A 17616-nucleotide genomic window follows, 5' to 3' on the forward strand; every position below is an offset into this window, starting at 1 on the left:
TTTCTCTGTTTTTTCTCTCTCTCAGCCTTCTGAATCTGATGAATCTGTGGGCTCTGCCACAGCAGAAACCCTCACCACCTCCACCATGACCACACACACACACACACACACACACACACACACACACACACACACACACCTGCATGAAGGAATAACAAGTGGTGTGTGTGGGGTGGGGATAGGGTAGGACTACTACTACAATCTGCCTCGTTAATTCACACACATTGCGCCTTTGCCTTTATTTCAAGGACAAGAAACCTACTGCAATGCCTCGGGGTTGTTTTCACTGAAAAAAACACAACAAGAAGCAATGCGATCATAGACCACCGATGAAATGAAATGGCCTTGGGTGGTGGACACACGGGTAATGGCTATAATCAATAGGCTTAAAGAAATATATAGCTCCAGCCAATACTGTGTGTGTGCCCCCGCCCCCTTATTAAAATCCTAAACATGTTGACTATAGCATCAAAAACCCTTTATACAATTTCATAAAACCCAGTTTTTGAAAATCACATTTTGAAAGTAAAAATCATATTCCTACACCTTAATAATAATAATAAAAAAATCTATAATAAAATTAGAAATTAATTATTTTTAATCACGGGAGTTATTGGAAAAGCTGAACAGTTGATGTTTATCTTCCTAACAGGTTACCCAGACAGATTAATACGTGTGTCTGTATCAGTATTGCATAAAACGGGTCTTACCGATTGCACGGTGGCAGGTAAGGAGGGCTGTGTGCGGTCTCTCTCTCTGCTGCTCTTCTCCACCGCAGCAGCTCGCTGGCTGTTCACTCGCCGCAGACCCCGCCTTCTCCACGCCGATTGGTCCAATGGACGTCTAACCAGAGAGTATCCAAGCGAAGCGAGAGGTTTTATTCCGTTCTGCTTCCGTCTTCGCCTAAGTGCCGTTAGGGCGGACAGGCGGTATGCATGTCCCTTGAAGTTGGTTAGCGACCTGCCAATAAACACACGGAGAAGACGTAGACCGTTTCAGGGTTTGTGTGGGAGTCAACAGAGCTGTGTTTCTCAATTCCCAGAAGTGGGAGTCCTGCTGAGTTTCTATTTTACCTCGAAGTTGATGACATTCACCTACTGTCCCAGGTCTCATCCAGCCCATGATTACACCGCCGGGTGAATGTAGGCTAATTAGCAGGTAGAGTGGAAAACCAGCAGGACTCCCACTTCCGAGGACCAGGATTGACAAACACCTTTGTTTAAGGTTTTAGCAAGCAACTGATAGCGTTGTGAGACCTAGATATGGCTTGAATTGTTTAGTTTTGTTTAATGTGTGGCGTATACGTAGTATGGTAATACATGATATAAGAAATCAATATTCTTGTAAGTTTTGTATTCATTAGCGTCTGCATGTAATAGCTAGCTATCCGGTTTGCTGACCATTCATTATTTCCAATTTGACGTTTCTCGACGTTTGACGTCTGGCCGCTGTTCCGGTCTAGCGGACAAAATTTGGAATAGGATGTTAACTATCTTGATACCCTCGAGTCTTTGTCTGCTATGCTCGTTTTAATAGCACAGTATTCGTCGTTTTTTCACTCTATCTACTTACCCGAGTGCATGTTTTTCCACATGGTGTTCCTGCGAAAAGTGCAAAACTTCAGCACGCTCGTCTCTGTGTCACGGAGGTTAAAAGAAGACAGATAAACGTGTACGTGTTTGGGATTTGAAGTCCATTGTAACGGTCTTTATAATGATAAAGCATTGAGGAGAGTTGCCCGAAAAAACTACAACCGAACTCTCGTGCGATACCAGCTGACAGCTTTAAAACCCCGCCCACTCCGGCTCTGTGTTTGCCTTTGGCTACAGTTTTGTCATGCAGAAAACTTCCTGAATGAGATACAAACCACAACAAGAATAGCTGGAAATCTAATAGCCGTCCACAGCTAACGACCATAGAAACAACCGCTCTAATTTTCTTTTGCTGACGACGGTTAGCTGGCGTTACCACGCTAGCATAATTATACTGTTTTGCCACCAAATACATAACGTTAGCTAGCAATATAGTTAGCTAAGGACGGAGTTTAGTTGATCACCTGCTCAAACCTGCTAACCTAGCTGGTGAAGCCATCGTTACAGAGCTATTGTTTGTTTGTTTTTTTTACTTCATCCATCTCTGCTTCACCGACACATCGCCTCTCTTCTGTAGTATATCGCCCTGGATTTACCAGCGGCAGATCGCAGGTAAGTCTCGCGCAGTAACAGTCATTATGAGCCCTCTCCATCACCAACATGAATTTCAGTCAGTCAGATTAAGTTATTGGCTTGTGTTGGATAGTGGACCTTGCACTAGTATATTAACGTCACCTGTCGGGTTAGCTGTACCACAAAGCATTGTAGATGGTGTGCTTTTCGACCTGTAGGCTAAATGATTAGGATAAATGATAATGAACATGGAAATTCATGGACTACCTGACAGTACGCTGTTATATGTACGCCAACAGTTTCAAGTAGGGATTGTATTAACGTTACTTGATACATAGTTGTCCCGTCTTGTATCCCTTAGTGATTGCTACACTGGCCAATGCACACCAAATTTCTTGAATTAATAGATCTCAAAGTTACCACCACATCAAAATCAGGGTGCTTAAATCTTTTCAGTGTCATTTATGCCTATGTATGCCTTCATCTTAGGTAGGTCACTGTCAGGGAGCTTTAAGTGTCTTGGTGGCTTTGAGCTCAATTTGTAAAGTAGCTAGATGGAAATGAGCCAGACAGACATGCAAAACTATTTGGCTGTGTGGCCTTTTTACAGTCTGTGGTTGTAACTAGTCAGACTGTTAAACTTGTGTACTTGGCACAGGAGGATGTGTGATGGTTTGCATAAATAATTCAAGAAATATTAGTCCTGTGGAAATAAGGCAGACACAGCACCAATAATGATAATCCAGGGACAACATGACAGGTATAACAATTTGTTAAGTCCTCTAGCCCATGGCCCATTTATTAAGTGGTGAGCTGGTGCAAAATCATTCTCACTAGCCAGAATTTGACCTGGGTTTCATTGAAGGGTGAAGGTTGCATTTTAAACTCTACTGATTTGTAGATTAGATAGAGAGATGCAATGCTGTTTATGAGCACTGCCAGTTAAGAAAATGGTGACTAATTTTGAATATGTGTCGTAGGCACTAGAGATTGAACCATCAACCCTTTGACTACTAGGTGACCTGCCCAAGCAACTTGCCACACTTGATTATATAATTACAATTACAGTTTCCCATTTGGCAGATGCTTTTATCCAAAGCGACGTACACATGAGATTTTAATACAACACAAGCAAGGATAATTAATCTCTCTTCCTAACTATGAAGATAAAGATATAGTGATGCCCTAATCTATATTGCACTGGATTTAACAACACACTGTAAACTGCTACTGGAACAGTGTTCAGCCAAGTTTCTAGTCAACTAAACACCCTGCTAATACTGGGTGTTGGAAAGGAACTCCGTCATATTGTCAGGTAGGCTGGCGGTGACTCATTGGAATCTCAATGAGACTAAGGTCACATACACACACACAGAGTTGGTATGCAAGTCAGTGTCCCTGCCCTCCAATAGCACGCAGAAATCTCTGTGCTATAAGTTATCTGTTGTGTGGTAAGTTGAATGAGGAATGAGGGCTTATTAGATACTGTAAAGGTGTAAGACGGAGAAGGAGGTGTCAGTCACAGGTGAGCGTGTGTGAGTGTGTTGTGCATGTGAGTGAAAGAGAGAGAGCATAGGCCAATGAGACTGCTGAAGAGGTATCGTCATTTTTTCCTCTTATATCCTCCAGGAGTCACTGTCTTCCTTATGATAAGAGTAAGGTAAAAATCCATAGAATATGTATGCCAATGTGCTTTCTTTAACACACCAATTTATTTTAAAGAATACAGGAGATTGCATTCCTTACTTGGCTGTGAGTATGCCTGTTTTGTCACCATCGTACCCAAAAGCACAGTAAAGAATGTAATCTTGAGTATTATGGCTTTCTGCGATTACCAATGCATGTGTGCTGTCTGAAAGGTTTTCTACAAAGTAGTAGGCTATACATGCATATCAATTAGAAAACGGACATAGAAGGAAAGATTGCTAGGAACTAGCTCTTGGTTACCACAAAAGTTAGCATGGCAGCCAATTCCAATTTATTTATTTTTTTGATGGGAAGGAATGGAAGGCGTGGTTTATGGGAATTGCCATAAAAGTTCATCTGCACCTTGGACCAGTCAAATTGCCTCCCTTCTTTCTCGCTACAAGAACAGTATGAAGAAGAATTTACAGCATGAATATACCCAAAATTTAGGGGGGTAAATTCTGGATTGTATTATTAACCTATTGTGTGATTTTTATCTTCTCTTTTCCTTTTTCTGTCCTGTCTGTCCATCACCATCCCCTTCTTGTTCTCCTCTCCCCTCCTTTCCAGGTCCTTGTCTGCTCCCATTCTGTCACTCTCTGTGAGTGATTGAATGTGGTGAAACACACACACACACACACACACACAGCCATTGATCGGTCAAGGATGACCATGGAAGACATGAAGAATGAAGCCGATACCACCTCAATGGTCTCCATGGCTCTCTATACTGTGATGTATCCTGTGTTTAACCAGGTAAAGAATACAGAATTACTGGGGGGAAAAAAGGATAAATCATAGCTATGTTGTATAAGAAGGAAATATGGGCGGGAGCTACGCAAGTTGAGCAGAGGGAAGGCGTATTGTGTTGTTAGTGACAATGCTAGTGCAGGTTGACAGTGAATGGGATTTTGAGAGGGTGGAGTGTCTTTTGGGTTACACCCTAGCAGAACAGAAATAATGCCAGCCTAATTAAACAGGGAGAGAGTGGGGTGATATCTGGAAGGGAGAGGTTGAGGAAAAGAGGAGGAAGAGATGGCAAGGATGAGTGAGACCCATATACACAATTCGTTAGTTAATTAACAAAGTGAATTGACCAGAGAGCTGGTTTTAACATATGGTTACACTGTGCATTTGTATATGTGACTGTTAATGTGTGGAGGTTGTGTTTGTGTGTAATATGTGACTGTGTTCTTGCATGCTATTTTTTTCACGTTCCTAATGAGAGAGTTATGTAGATTCTGGGTTCGTTCTTCTTTGTTCTGCTTACGCATGCAGTTTGATGGAGTTCATCTTTATTCATTTTGTATGTTTATCTTACTGGGACAATGCAAATGATCATTCCTGTACATGTACCAGACTTAACAGAAAAGGCTAATTTTAATTTATAGTCTCAGGCTAAACAAAAAACAGCACCCAAAAAAATGGTACAAGTCCAACAATTTAAAACTATCAAATATACAGAAGGTTAAACAATGCAGAGTCAACAAACATTACATCAAAAATGACAGGACAAAGAAAACAAATGGCCCATACAGTACATCACATACTTGAGGAAAACAAACCCAAAACAAATCAAAACAAAACAATGGGCCTCATTTATCAAAAAAGAATACAAACAAATTTGTACAGAAAACATTTTTCTTACACAGATACTTGAAGTGTAGAACCAGCTGGTAGGACTCATCGTAATTCATTGTAAGTTCATTGTAATGCAGAGTACATGGCCATTGTGTTCTAATGCTGACACACAGTACAATTTGAAACAAACCTTTTACAACTTCAAAAACCATTTAAAACTCTGTAGTTGGTCTACATACTGAAGCCAAACTCCTTGTGTCAGTTCATCCCACGTCTGACTGTTGATAACCATATTTTACTTTTTTTTATTCTCTGTTTTGTAATGTTCTTATCTGTGACACTTTCAGTGAAGCAAGATGAGAAACGGGGTATAGAATGACATTGTCAGTCAAAGCAATACATTTGCGAGTATGTGGTGTGTAGATTGGCAGGACTACGAGGATGTGCTAGTGATGAGCTCCCCAATACCAGAATAGACTTCTATTCCCCTGAGGTTTAGATGGAGAATGCAGATGGACTGAACACACTTTTTCACAATACAATAATGCAGTGTCATCTTATGATATTGCAAGTTGCCTGGCTTGTATGTACTTTCTGCGTAATGAAAATTCAGGGTAGAAGAAGGGCCATGAAAGAGCTAAGCTGTGTGTGTGTGTGTCTGTGTGTCGCAGTTTGTGTTAATGGTGTGTGTGTGTCTGTTATATAACTTGCAGTTGGAGAAAGTCAACTTGTCAGCAGCACAGACCTTGAGAGCAGCCTTTATAAAGGTAAAAAATTGAATAGTTTTCTTTTGTTAGTTTGTTTACATTTCGTGGAGTGCACTGCTATCCTTCTCGCAACCATTTTTACTCTACTGAGGCAAGCTGAGCCCAAAGCCTTTCTGTCTAAATCATTTTGGAGTTCACTGTAGCAACTCTGTATTGATTTGTAGATTAGATAGATTTTATTGCCACAGCACACCAAGGCCGGCGGTGATTACTATCAGCGCAGCATGGTTTACGTGCACTCAGTTAGTGTGTGTGTGTGTGTGTGTGTGTGTCTCAAGGCAGAGAAGGAGAACCCGGGGCTGACCCAGGACATTGTTATAAAAATCCTGGAGAAGAAGAACTTAGAAATCAACTACACAGAGTCTTTACTTCGCATGGCTGCAGATGATGTGGAAGGTAAGGAGTTGAGTGCTTGGTGTTTGTTTTGTAAAGTTGTGGAGACAGATGAGGGAGATGTGTGTTCATTGTTCTCAGTAAGGATGAGGAAAATCTTTTTCCCAAATCAAATTTCTACAACATAGGTAAATAATAAGAACAGCTTATGAAATTGGCTAATATTAATGTCCTGTGAAAGCACTTTACATGTTCTTATATGATATTATATTGACTTCTGAAGGAGAAATTAATCTTTTCGCTTGCTGCCCTCTGCAGGGGAGGTACAGAGTACAAACTAAGCTATAGATGAGAGCTCCTGGAGCTGGTGGGGATTCACTGTGTTGCTCAAGGACACTTCAGCAGGGCAGGAAACACTTGCCAGCCCGGCCTGGCTCGGTTTTGTGTGATGCCCTAGTCTGTTTTATTACCATACTGCATTAGCGCAGCTGTCCACTGGGTGGAGCTGTTTCTCCACTAATCAGCCCTCCTCTCCTGTTCTCAAATGTTCCTTCGTTTCCCCTCTGTAATTGAATTCCCTGTGCCGTGTACAGTGATTGATGGTAGTAATGAATTCACACACACACACATACACACACTTTGGATGAATTTTAAATGTACCTCCTGCATAGTTCCAGGCACAGCCCAAGTTCTACCTTAATCCTGCCTTCTCTTGTCAAACTAATCACTTTGACGTGTGTGTGTGTGTGTGTGTGTGTGTGTGTGTGTGTGTGTACGCACGCATGTACACTTGCTCATGTTGTTTTTTGACATCTGTGCTCTGTGCTGTGTTTTCACATATGACATTATTATGAATTGCTTTATTTCAGTATCCTCTGTAGCGTTGATTGTTTTTGTTGTTTGTTTCTTCCTGTGGGCGTGTCCAGAGTTCCTGATCAACAGGCGGGAGGTGGAGTTCCAGGAGCTGAATGAGAGGGCCAGAGCTCTGAAAAACATCCTCAGCACAATACCTGATGAGATCAACGACAGAGTACGCTTCCTACAGTCCATCAAGTAAGACAACTCAGTGTTTATGTTTTGTGTGTGCACCAGGTTTAATTCTACTTGTGAGGCCCAGTCTAACTCTCTTAAGTACATTGCCAGAAAATGTCTCATGAGGACATTTTTTCCAGCCATCCCAATGGGTGATAAAAGCTTATTTTAAGGTTAGGGGTAGAATTAGACGTAGCTAGATCAATGGGATATACTCACAAGTGTGTGTGTAATAGAAATGAGCAAAATTCCTATGGTCACAGAAAACCTGGAACTCTCATAGGATTTGAAAATTGTGTTAAAGTAATGGATAATGGCACACATGTAGATGGTTTGGCACGTCATGGAAATTGGTTCATTTTTTTTCAGCTGGTCAACCCTAACCCTGTAATGTCAGATGTCCCAAGTCACAAGTTTACATAGCCAACACAAGACCAAATCAGTAGTTCATTTAAATATGCACCACAAACATAGATGCTGATATTAGTTTGCTCTATAATTGCTCTAAATTGCTTTATATGTCTTGGGATAGTCATGGAATTTGATGGCAAAACTGTAAGATCCTTGCATGTCAACACACACACACACACACACACACACACACGCTCTCTCTGTTTTCTTGGCCCAGTGTGCCATTATTTTGATCAAATTCAATGCTCTTAGTGAGTCACTGCTTAAGTTACTTACCCAGTGGAAGGCTTAGAAATGAAATCAATTCAAAGGGAATGCTAAAAAATTAAAGTTATGAAACGGCACATTTCAAGTGCAGACGAGGGGAAAAAAAGTTGAAGGTGAAAGGATGTTTGTGAATAAAAAGAGGAAGAAAGGGAGACATAAGCGGGATCAAAGAATTGTAGTTTCAGGCTATCGCTGCCTGATGAAAACTGACAGATTTTCAGATGTAGTTGTTTCACATTAGTTATTTGTGTGTGTGTGTGTGTGTGTGTGTGTGTGTGTGTGTGTGTGTGTGTGTGTGCGTGTCATCCACAGAGACATTGCCAGTGCCATAAAGGAGTTGTTAGACACAGTTAACACTGTCTTCAGGAAATACCAGCATCAGAATAGACGGGTAAGTGCAGAGGCAAACACAGTCACACTCAACCCCCATCCCACCGTATACACACACAGGCACACACACACACACACACACACACACATACACACAGTGCCTGTGAAATAACTGAAGCTGAAAAGCTGTCTGTATTTATTGGTTAGGCTCTGGAACAGCAGAAGAAAGAGTTTGTGAAATACTCCAAGAGCTTCAGCAACACTCTCAAAACCTACTTCAAAGATGGAAAGTAAGACACCGTTTCTTAATTCTCTCTTTTTAGGAGTCTCTCTCTCTCTCTCTCATGCTCTCTTTCTCTCACGCTCACACTCTTTCTTTTTCTCAGTCGATCACATGCACACGCAGTCACTAACATATAAATAGTTATACACACGCACACACACACACACACACACACACTGTCACCACCACATAAATGGCTGTCGTTTGATCACAGGCCGGCTTCTATCAAATCCACCATTGCTGAATAATTCCCTTGACCCATTTCCCGTGGATTCACGCTCGCTTGTATTCTCAGAAGCCTGACGCTCTCCATTCCAGCCAGATCAAAGTGTGTTCTGGATCAATCCTAATATTGTTGCCATGGTTTCTTTGCCATATGATTGACGTGTGTGTCCTTGTGTCTCTGTCACGCTTGTTTCCAGGGCGATAAACGTGTTTGTCAGCGCCAACCGGCTCACCCACCAAACTAACATGATCCTGCAGGCCTTCAGGACCGTGGTGTAGAAGCCTAAGAAGACACACACACACACACACACACACACACACACACACACACACACACACTTATTATTATTTTTTTTTTTATCAGAGAATAGGTGATATGAGGCTTTATAATTTGTAAAGACATTTTATTATTATGGGCTGTATAATTTATAATTTTATAGCTTTGAGGGGAGATCAGGTAGTTTGAGGTTCAAAGTGAATCAGTTTGACAGTAATTGCCAGGGACTTTTAACTCTTATGTTGTTCTTTTATCCGTTTTCTAAGTTGATGCTTCTTGATTCCTTTCTACATTTCCCCCCCTATTCAGTACTTTGTTCAGTAATACGCAGATTTGGAAAAGTATGAAAAAAACTGATAATTTCCACGTCCTTAAAAGTGGGAATAGCAAAAATCAGAAAAAGTAAAGGGAAAAATTGGTGTTCAGTCCCAAAGCACATGATCACATTTTGTGTAGTTGTAGATTCACTGTTATTTCATTGTTATTTCTTGTTGTAAAGTATAATATTCACTTTTAGAATGGTATAGTCTAGTTGACACTAATATTACCTGCCACTATCAGCATACATTGTATTGAACTTCAAACTGATATATTCAAATCCAGTCAAGAAAGTAATGTCTGGAAAAAGTAAGGAAATTTATAGTGGAAATTGTGTTCAGTCTGTTTTCCTTTCCCCTCCTGTTTTTTTCCTTTTCTCTTCTTCTCTCCTACACTCCTTCACTCAGTGCATTATAGACACACACGACTCATCCGGGTGCTTGCGGTGTACAGTGACTCACCAACAATGCTTTGTCTTTGTTGATGTTTGTTAGTTACAGAAATATGAATTCTTAATATTTTACATTTGCTAGCAGTGGAGATAATCCACTATTTAAAGGGAGACATTGCTTAATATAACAACAGGCGAAGAAAAATACAAAATGTACAAAGTGCGTGCCTTCTAGGCACAAATACAGGTATTTGAATGTTTAAGTACATGGTTAACAAGTTATTAGAATTTCCATCCAGATCATAAGGAGTTAGAAGCCAAACCAGTTATGATGTAGCCTATGTCAAGTTTACACAAATGTATTTGACTGCAAATGTGTAGTTTCTCTTTTTCTGTTTTTTCTTTTTTTCTTACATTCTCTATCTCTCTGATTCTTATTCTGATTCTGACCCCATAAAACGGGCATGGACACATTCCTTCAACCAAATCTAAATAATCTACTGTGACCTGAGCTTTCTCTCACACTCTGACTCGGAGCAACGAGACATGATGATGTGTGTGTCGAACAAAAGCTTTGAGTCGCAAAGTGAAGTGTTCCAAATAAATGAGTTTTCAACATTTGGGAAAGATTTTCAAAACTGGGTCTCGCTTCAGATTTGTCTTGCATTGTTGTACGAAAGTGGTTCATTTTCAGTCAGTTGCCCTTACATTCTGTTTCTTCGACTGCACCTCTTTCCTCCCGGTACTTAGATCCCTACCAATTTTTCCCATTCCAGCAAGTTCATTCTTCTCCCTATATAATGGTGGATTCTCCATGGTGGATTTGTGGAGGGCTATTTTGGGTTCTGTACTGGCTCCTACCCGCGCTGCTGTAATCCAATTGTGAAAGCGTTAATTTTTAAAGCTTTATTATTGAAATTGCTGAGACCTCATTTTCTGATCCTGTCGCCGTTGACGACCGCTGTAATCAGCTAATTCAAGTTATTCCAGGCCATTAAGTCATACGCAAGAATCGGTCTTGGTCACTGGAGGGTGAGAGAGAGCGAGAGAGAGAGAATCTTTGTGTTGAATGTATTGCATTCATACAGGCAATGTATGCGTTTCAGTTTGAGAAATCCCTCAGAGAGTTTAACTGTATTTTTTCCTCATTAGCTGTGTGTGTGTGTGTGTGTGTGTGTGGAGCAGGGAGTGACCCACAGGGTGCATCCACTGTGAGGATGTCCTCACAAAGGGATTTGAATAGTGTTATAAAACTCCGGCTGTGTGTTTCTTTTATTTGTATCCGGGTCCACATCAGTATTTTTCAGTGGCTGTAAAGTATGTACACTTTTATGACTGGCAGTAGAATGCTAATGTTCTTCTGTATTGTGTGGCTATGGTGTGTGTGTTTGTACGTACGTACGTACGGTGTATATCTGTGTGTAGGGGGTAATTGTACCCTACTCTAAGATAAGCTTCTCTCCAGTGCCTAATCTGTGAATAGAGGCAACATACACACACACACACACACACACTGGTACACACAGGCGATAGGGCCTGGACGCACAAACACAACGCTTTTTGACTACTTGGTTGCCGGGAAACTTGGCCTGAGTCTTTGAGAGTGAGGGATAATAAAAGAAAAGAATTGTGTGTGTGTGTGTGTGTGCGTGCCTGCGTCTGTGTCTGTGTGTGTGGCCTCTGCCACTGTGGGCTTCTGGGGGCAGTTAGTTAACTCTCTGTGGGAGTGTGTGTATTGCAGCCAGAACTGTTGGCGAAGATTGCTTCTCTGCTGGCTTGTACTCAACCTGTAGAGACAAAACTGCGACTCTGCTCTGCTCTTACAATCTGCTGAGTTCTGCTCCGGCAGACCCGTCCAAGGGCAGGAAGACCAAACAGAGACTGAAGATTTGTTTGATTTGCCATAATTTGAAAAAACAGTGAGTTTTACTACTTAACCAACCTCACCACCTCAAGCCACAGGGACTCTGGGATAATCTGCTGTGGACGCTCATCGTAGGCAAAGAAGATGAAACAGGATCTCTTGGTATGTTTCAATTGTCATAAACTGAGAAATGATGCGCTCAGCCTTACTGTTCTACTTTTTGATGTTACCCGGCCTAGAGCCTTTCGTCATACAAAGTTATTTATAATTGTTTCTCAGTCTGTTGAGAGTGGAAACAGACGATTCTTGACATGGCTAACTTTATGACTTGCTATCAAAAGTTTAAAATGAGATTTCTTTCAAAAGCAATCCAAAAATATTTATTATGGATGGAAATTTAGAGAGGATGAGTGTGTACAGGGCTAGATCTTTTATCTCACTTAGCCCCACCTCTCTGTATGCATCTACAGCAGTGATTCTCAACCTTTTTCATATCAAGGACCCCTAATTTAGTACACATTAAGGCCACAGACCCTCATTTGATGAGATGTTTGTCTCTCAGACCCAAATCTGAGAATATTGCTATTGTTTGATATGATTTTGTCCAGAATCCCATGACTATCTGCATTGTAGGTAGAGAGATAACAGAGAAACTATGATCAAAACAGTCATTCTTCTACATTCTACATTCTTTAATTGTGTTAACTTCTTGTAAATGAAATAGTTAAGTTAAACAAGTCATCAATTTGCTGGGGACCCCCTCAAGGACCCCTGGTGATCCCTGGACCCCACGTTGAGAACCACTGATCTACAGGACAGCACAGCACTCCACTTTGATTTTACTTTTTGGAATCATTTGTATTTAAATTGAAAAAATGTTTGCTGGTAATTTATTCCTTAAGATAGACGCAAATGTGTTGGTGGTAGTTTGAAGATGCATGACAAAACAACTGTACAACTGAACTTCTGATAGGAACCCCGCACTGCCACTTTCAAGAGTGGTAAATGAGGACCTGAAGGGGGCCATTTAGAGTGAACCATAGAAAGAGAGAAGCAACCCTCTGAAAAAGGTACAGTATGACAAGTGGGCCTGGTCTGGCAACTGATATGACTGCACTGTATGTGTTATTTTTCTGTTCATTTCTTTATCTTGTCTGGTATTACACAGTTCAGTCTCAGCAGGGGGTTTGAATAAGAGCAGAAATACTTGTTTTTCACACATTAAATGCAAATAACTTGCATTTATGCACATGTACATACCAGTGATTAGCATACAAAGGGAATACTCTAGATATATTTTAGCCTTGTTCAAACAGCATTGTGTATGTCAACACAACTGCTCAAAAGACCTAGCACTTGAACACCTAACCTGGCATTATGCCTATGTAATGTAACTTTATTAGGCAAAACCATATCTTTCAAAGAACTCTGTACAGTTGGTTTAGTGTTTTCACCTTCACAATCAAAACATTATGGAATGTATTGTGTGATATAAAAGGGTAAAAAATAGGCTCTATACCTTAACATAGGTTTCAGAATTTTCCTTTACTACTGTTGCATACTTTACATCCCATACTTCTATGTTCTCCTATACTTAGTCAGCGATGCAGTGGCAAATAAAAAGGTGGGTAAACCATGACCTCAAGTCAGCAATCACAAGTAAATCAACCACAAATATAAACAGAAATCAATAATGGTTTCAGGACAGCATTTCTCAAAAGACAATACCTTCATAAATGTTGCCTCAGTTTAAGGCTATTTACTGTAATGTACTGTATACTATCAATGTGGGTGTGGGTTTCCCCTCCACTACATCCCTTGTTAGCATATCCTAGAATGTCAATAGGAATCTAGCTCCTTTTCCTCTCATAGAAAACTTCCAAGTCTCCTCCATTGTCTTCACCGGTACTTTAGTTGACAACATCAATGAAAAAAGCACATTTCCAAAGAGTCTGTGGTGCTTTTGGTTACTGTGTTGGCTAATTTAACAAACCTTATTGCCAACCTGTAATACTTTATCCATTGCCTTACATTACAAGGACTTGAAATAATTTGGCAACAGACCCCAGGCTATAACCATTTCTAAGACATAATTTGGCGACCCGTTTTACTCTTCACCCACCTTTGGGCCCCAGCTCCGCCTTTGAAAATTACTGAGCTTGAGGAAATTTCTATTGAAAATGAAAGACATTTGCACACTATTCAATACGGCCATGTTTGGAGAGAGTGAAAAGAACCAACAAAAGAATCTTGTAACCCCGCTGTATGATTACGGTGCCATGACAACCCACTGTGAAACGGATATGGAACGTTATTAAGGGATTAAGAGACCTGAGAACATCTTGCTTTGTCATGTAGCACCTAGAGATGTGGGGAATGTATTATTTGATGGTGAATCTTCAACACGGACTCACGCACACACACTTTGCCTTTCTGACCTTGTCTGGAACACTGGTGATTGATTGACAGGTCTGAGCTGTAACCATGGGAACGAGGATGGAGGTGGGACAGCTTGAGAGCAGGATGAACGTTGAAGACTATAAGAAGCTACAGAGTCTTTTCTTCGTGAGTCTTTCTGTCTCTCTCTCTCTCTGTTTTAATCTGTTTATTGATAGTTTCATATTAACCAAACCTCTAGGTCACACGAGAAACACTAAAGGAAGAACATCATATTTTATACTGTCTTTCTGTTTACAAATAGTCCCATAGCACCGCACCTCAAGGTCTCATGAGAAATGCTTAAGAACATTGTGCAACATGTTGTCCCTTGATTTGATACAGGACACTTCGGGCAAACCCTGCTCCTTCTCCAGAGCTGAATTCGTGGAACTTGCCTGGTCCTCAGTAGGGCGCGGCTCCAAGGAAGAGTACGGCCTCCTGTTCGACAGCGTGGTTGTCACTCAAGAGCACCGCGGCCTCCTGTTGGACAGTGCGACTGAGAAGGAGGAGGCACGCGTCGACTGGGACGGGCTGTGCTCCTTCCTGCTATTGGAGCTTTCTGAGAAAGTGGAGCAGGCCAGAGCCAGCAGCGCGCCTCGCTGGAAGCCGCCACGCACTTTGACCTGTCCACATCGTGACCCTGTGCAGCAGGTAATGTGTCACTGACCTCTAGGAGTGTGAAGAGGTCAGAGGATGGTGTACAGTAGAGTTAGGAAAGTATTCTCCTTGACAGAATGGTATCTGAAAAAGGTTTAGACATTGATTAACATACTTTTTTTCTCCTCCTAATACAACATTTTGTCATTAATCCTTAGTATCCAAAACTCTGCCTACAGGAGTGTGCTATTAAATATTCTGTTAGGAGACACTGGGAAGTATTAGGGCCTTGCTGATCTAAATGGTGCACCTCTTTTTAGATAGATGGCTCTGGAGTCCCTCAGTTATATATCTATCAATTAATATGTAAATGAAGGGGCCAGTATAAAGTGCCTACTACTGTGGATAAAGTGATGGCTCACCGTTTTCATCTTTCAATCCTACGGATGTCGAAATGTCAGAATGTCATGTCAGTCGATTTTCAAATGGCTAAAAGGTTCCGAACCCCGTCGTTTAGATCAGGCTTTGACAGACAGTGAGACAGACAAGCACACACACACTGTGCGAGTTTGGTCATTGGTGGGAATGTCCTTATGTATACTGTAGTGTGCAGTTTTTGTACTAAGAGAGAGTTGTTTGTTTGCCATTATCATACTGTAATGTTACTTTGGACTGAAGCCAGTGGGTGAAAGCCAAGTAACTCTAACAAGTCTGTAACTCTGTGACCACTGTCAGTACAGTGTGGCATGACCTACACAGGGTAGACAAAATAATGGAGACACCACATGAAAAAATACTTTAACTTTGAAGCAATCTAAATCACAATTACAAAGGCAAGTCATATTAAATTGAATGCCAAAGTTGTGAGTTCAACAAAACTGGTACTAATGGCAGGGCTGCCATTAAAAAACTGCTTGTATCAGTCTATGCCCTTGAGCAATGAAATAAAGCAATATAGTCTGAGGAGTCGTCTTTCACCCTTTTTCCTACATCCGGACCGGCTTACATTTGGAGAAAGCCAAAGGATGCTGTCAACCCACAATGTCTGTTGCCAACTGTTAAGCATGGTGGTGGATCTGTAATTGTACAGGCAGTCATTTAATGGCAGTCATTACAGGCCCAATGATCGCTCTGCATGGCAGTATAATGACCAAGGAATAGGCAGAACTGATCAGCATCACACTTCAAGTTCTTTTTACAAAACAGGTTTGTCACAAAGTGCATAATGGAAACAAAAAAGAAACAAACATTCAATCAAAGTTATCATGTCATTTTGTTGTCTCATCTCCACAAAGGATTTTGAAAGACACAACCCAGAATATCTGGTTTACAGTGGGCTTAAATAAAATTTAAATAGATGGAGGTGTAAGGGGTGGATGAGAGGAGATAGGTGAAAAATTGTAGAGAACAGAAATCTAAAGGGAGGACAAATGGCAAGAAAGGTAGAAGAAACAGCTTGACGATCATGACAAGCTTTCCTAGGATTTTTCACATCCAAAGTCGCCCATGCTTGTCTTGTCCTCTGGTCTGCCAGGTGTTGTACCTGCAGAGTTCAGGTCACTACCTGACGGTGAGTAAGGGAGGAACTGTGGGGCTGCGGGCCGCAGAAGACCTGTCGCTGCTCCACACACATCGACTGCAAAACAACTCGGTCAGACCCAAAGACCTGTGGGTAACAGACATGGTGCTGCTGCACAACATACACAAGGTGAACACTTTTAGAGAGTCACGTAACTATCAATTAATGAGTCATTTGGTTGATTGTGGAATTATGGATCGGTGTCCTGGTTATGGAGACACATTCTGGGTCTTTTTATATGAATTAATCAAAAAATCTATAATTGATAAGAAGTCTTAATTTTCGGGACAGACATCCTACTGCATGACACACACAAGGCAAACAAACACATCAGTCAGTCAGTAAATTATTGATCAGTGGTTTTGGTTAATGGCGTCGCAGACATGATGCTGATGCATAATGTTCAGAAAGTAAACACTCATGCATTTTCAGTAATCAGCCCATCAATTATTGATCAATCAATTTAATTAGCAGGCTTTAATCATCTGAAAGTCATCATCGTCATTTCTGGGTGACAAATATAATTCTGTTGTATAACACACATCAAGTATTTTCCAACTATCTGTCAATTATCAATCACTAACTGGATGATTATTGAGGGTATTATTATACTATTATTCGATCGCTATAACAATGCTTTTTTTCCCGCTCTGTCTCAATCTATAAGCCTCCCTCTGTTTTCTCCCTTCTCAAATTCATTCATTCTCTTCTCTATTTCTCTCTCTCTCTCTTTCTCCCTCTCTCTCTGTCTCTGCTTTTCAGATAGCGGTGTCATTCACAAGTAAGGAGGTGTGTTTTTATGATATTCTGTCTAAACAGGAGTTCAGCTGCAAGTACAAACTCCAGGTAAGACCCACATACACTATGGTAGACCTACAGTAACACAGCTAATATACGGTCAAAGATGTGGCTGTGCCTGTCAGGAGCGCTGCATAATTAAAATATAGCTTATAGTAAAAGGTAACAACCAGCACATGTCGTAAAATACCAGCGGTGATAGATGAAGGTGAAGGATGTTGAAAGTGTTTTAAGAGGTTTTTTTTCCCCCTATGGCCAAAATGGTTTTAATGA

General features: G+C 41.0%; 2 protein-coding genes across 3 annotated transcripts in view; both read left to right on the forward strand.

Annotated features, from left to right (window-relative positions):
• Positions 1 to 1830: 1830 nt before the first annotated feature.
• LOC139645803 (programmed cell death protein 10-like) lies at positions 1831 to 10685 on the forward strand. Of its 2 annotated transcripts, XM_071521645.1 has the most exons (8): positions 1831 to 2204; positions 4422 to 4607; positions 6146 to 6199; positions 6478 to 6595; positions 7459 to 7585; positions 8555 to 8633; positions 8780 to 8862; positions 9278 to 10685. In XM_071521645.1, the coding sequence occupies exons 2-8, from the start codon at positions 4518 to 4520 to the stop codon at positions 9357 to 9359; spliced, it is 633 nt and encodes a 210-aa protein (XP_071377746.1). In that variant the 5' UTR covers positions 1831 to 2204; positions 4422 to 4517; the 3' UTR covers positions 9360 to 10685. The 2 variants fall into 2 exon arrangements, with proteins under 2 accessions (XP_071377746.1, XP_071377747.1); XM_071521646.1 differs by lacking the exon at positions 6146 to 6199.
• A 3729-nt stretch (positions 10686 to 14414) lies between these two features.
• Positions 14415 to 17616, forward strand: part of LOC139645804 (cilia- and flagella-associated protein 337-like) — a 41749-nt gene continuing 38547 nt past the window's right edge. Inside the window, exons 1-4 of the mRNA XM_071521647.1 lie at positions 14415 to 14495; positions 14712 to 15020; positions 16501 to 16674; positions 17308 to 17391. Of these exons, the coding sequence (XP_071377748.1) occupies positions 14415 to 14495; positions 14712 to 15020; positions 16501 to 16674; positions 17308 to 17391 (648 nt within the window). The remainder of the gene's footprint in view (positions 14496 to 14711; positions 15021 to 16500; positions 16675 to 17307; positions 17392 to 17616) is intronic.

The sequence above is a fragment of the Centroberyx affinis genome, unplaced genomic scaffold, assembly GCF_046629955.1.
Source record: "Centroberyx affinis isolate AG114_WGS23_722 - 3 ecotype Tasmania unplaced genomic scaffold, CSIRO-AGI_Caff_v1 ptg000906l_1, whole genome shotgun sequence".
In the NCBI taxonomy this organism is placed as follows: Eukaryota; Metazoa; Chordata; class Actinopteri; order Beryciformes; family Berycidae; genus Centroberyx; species Centroberyx affinis.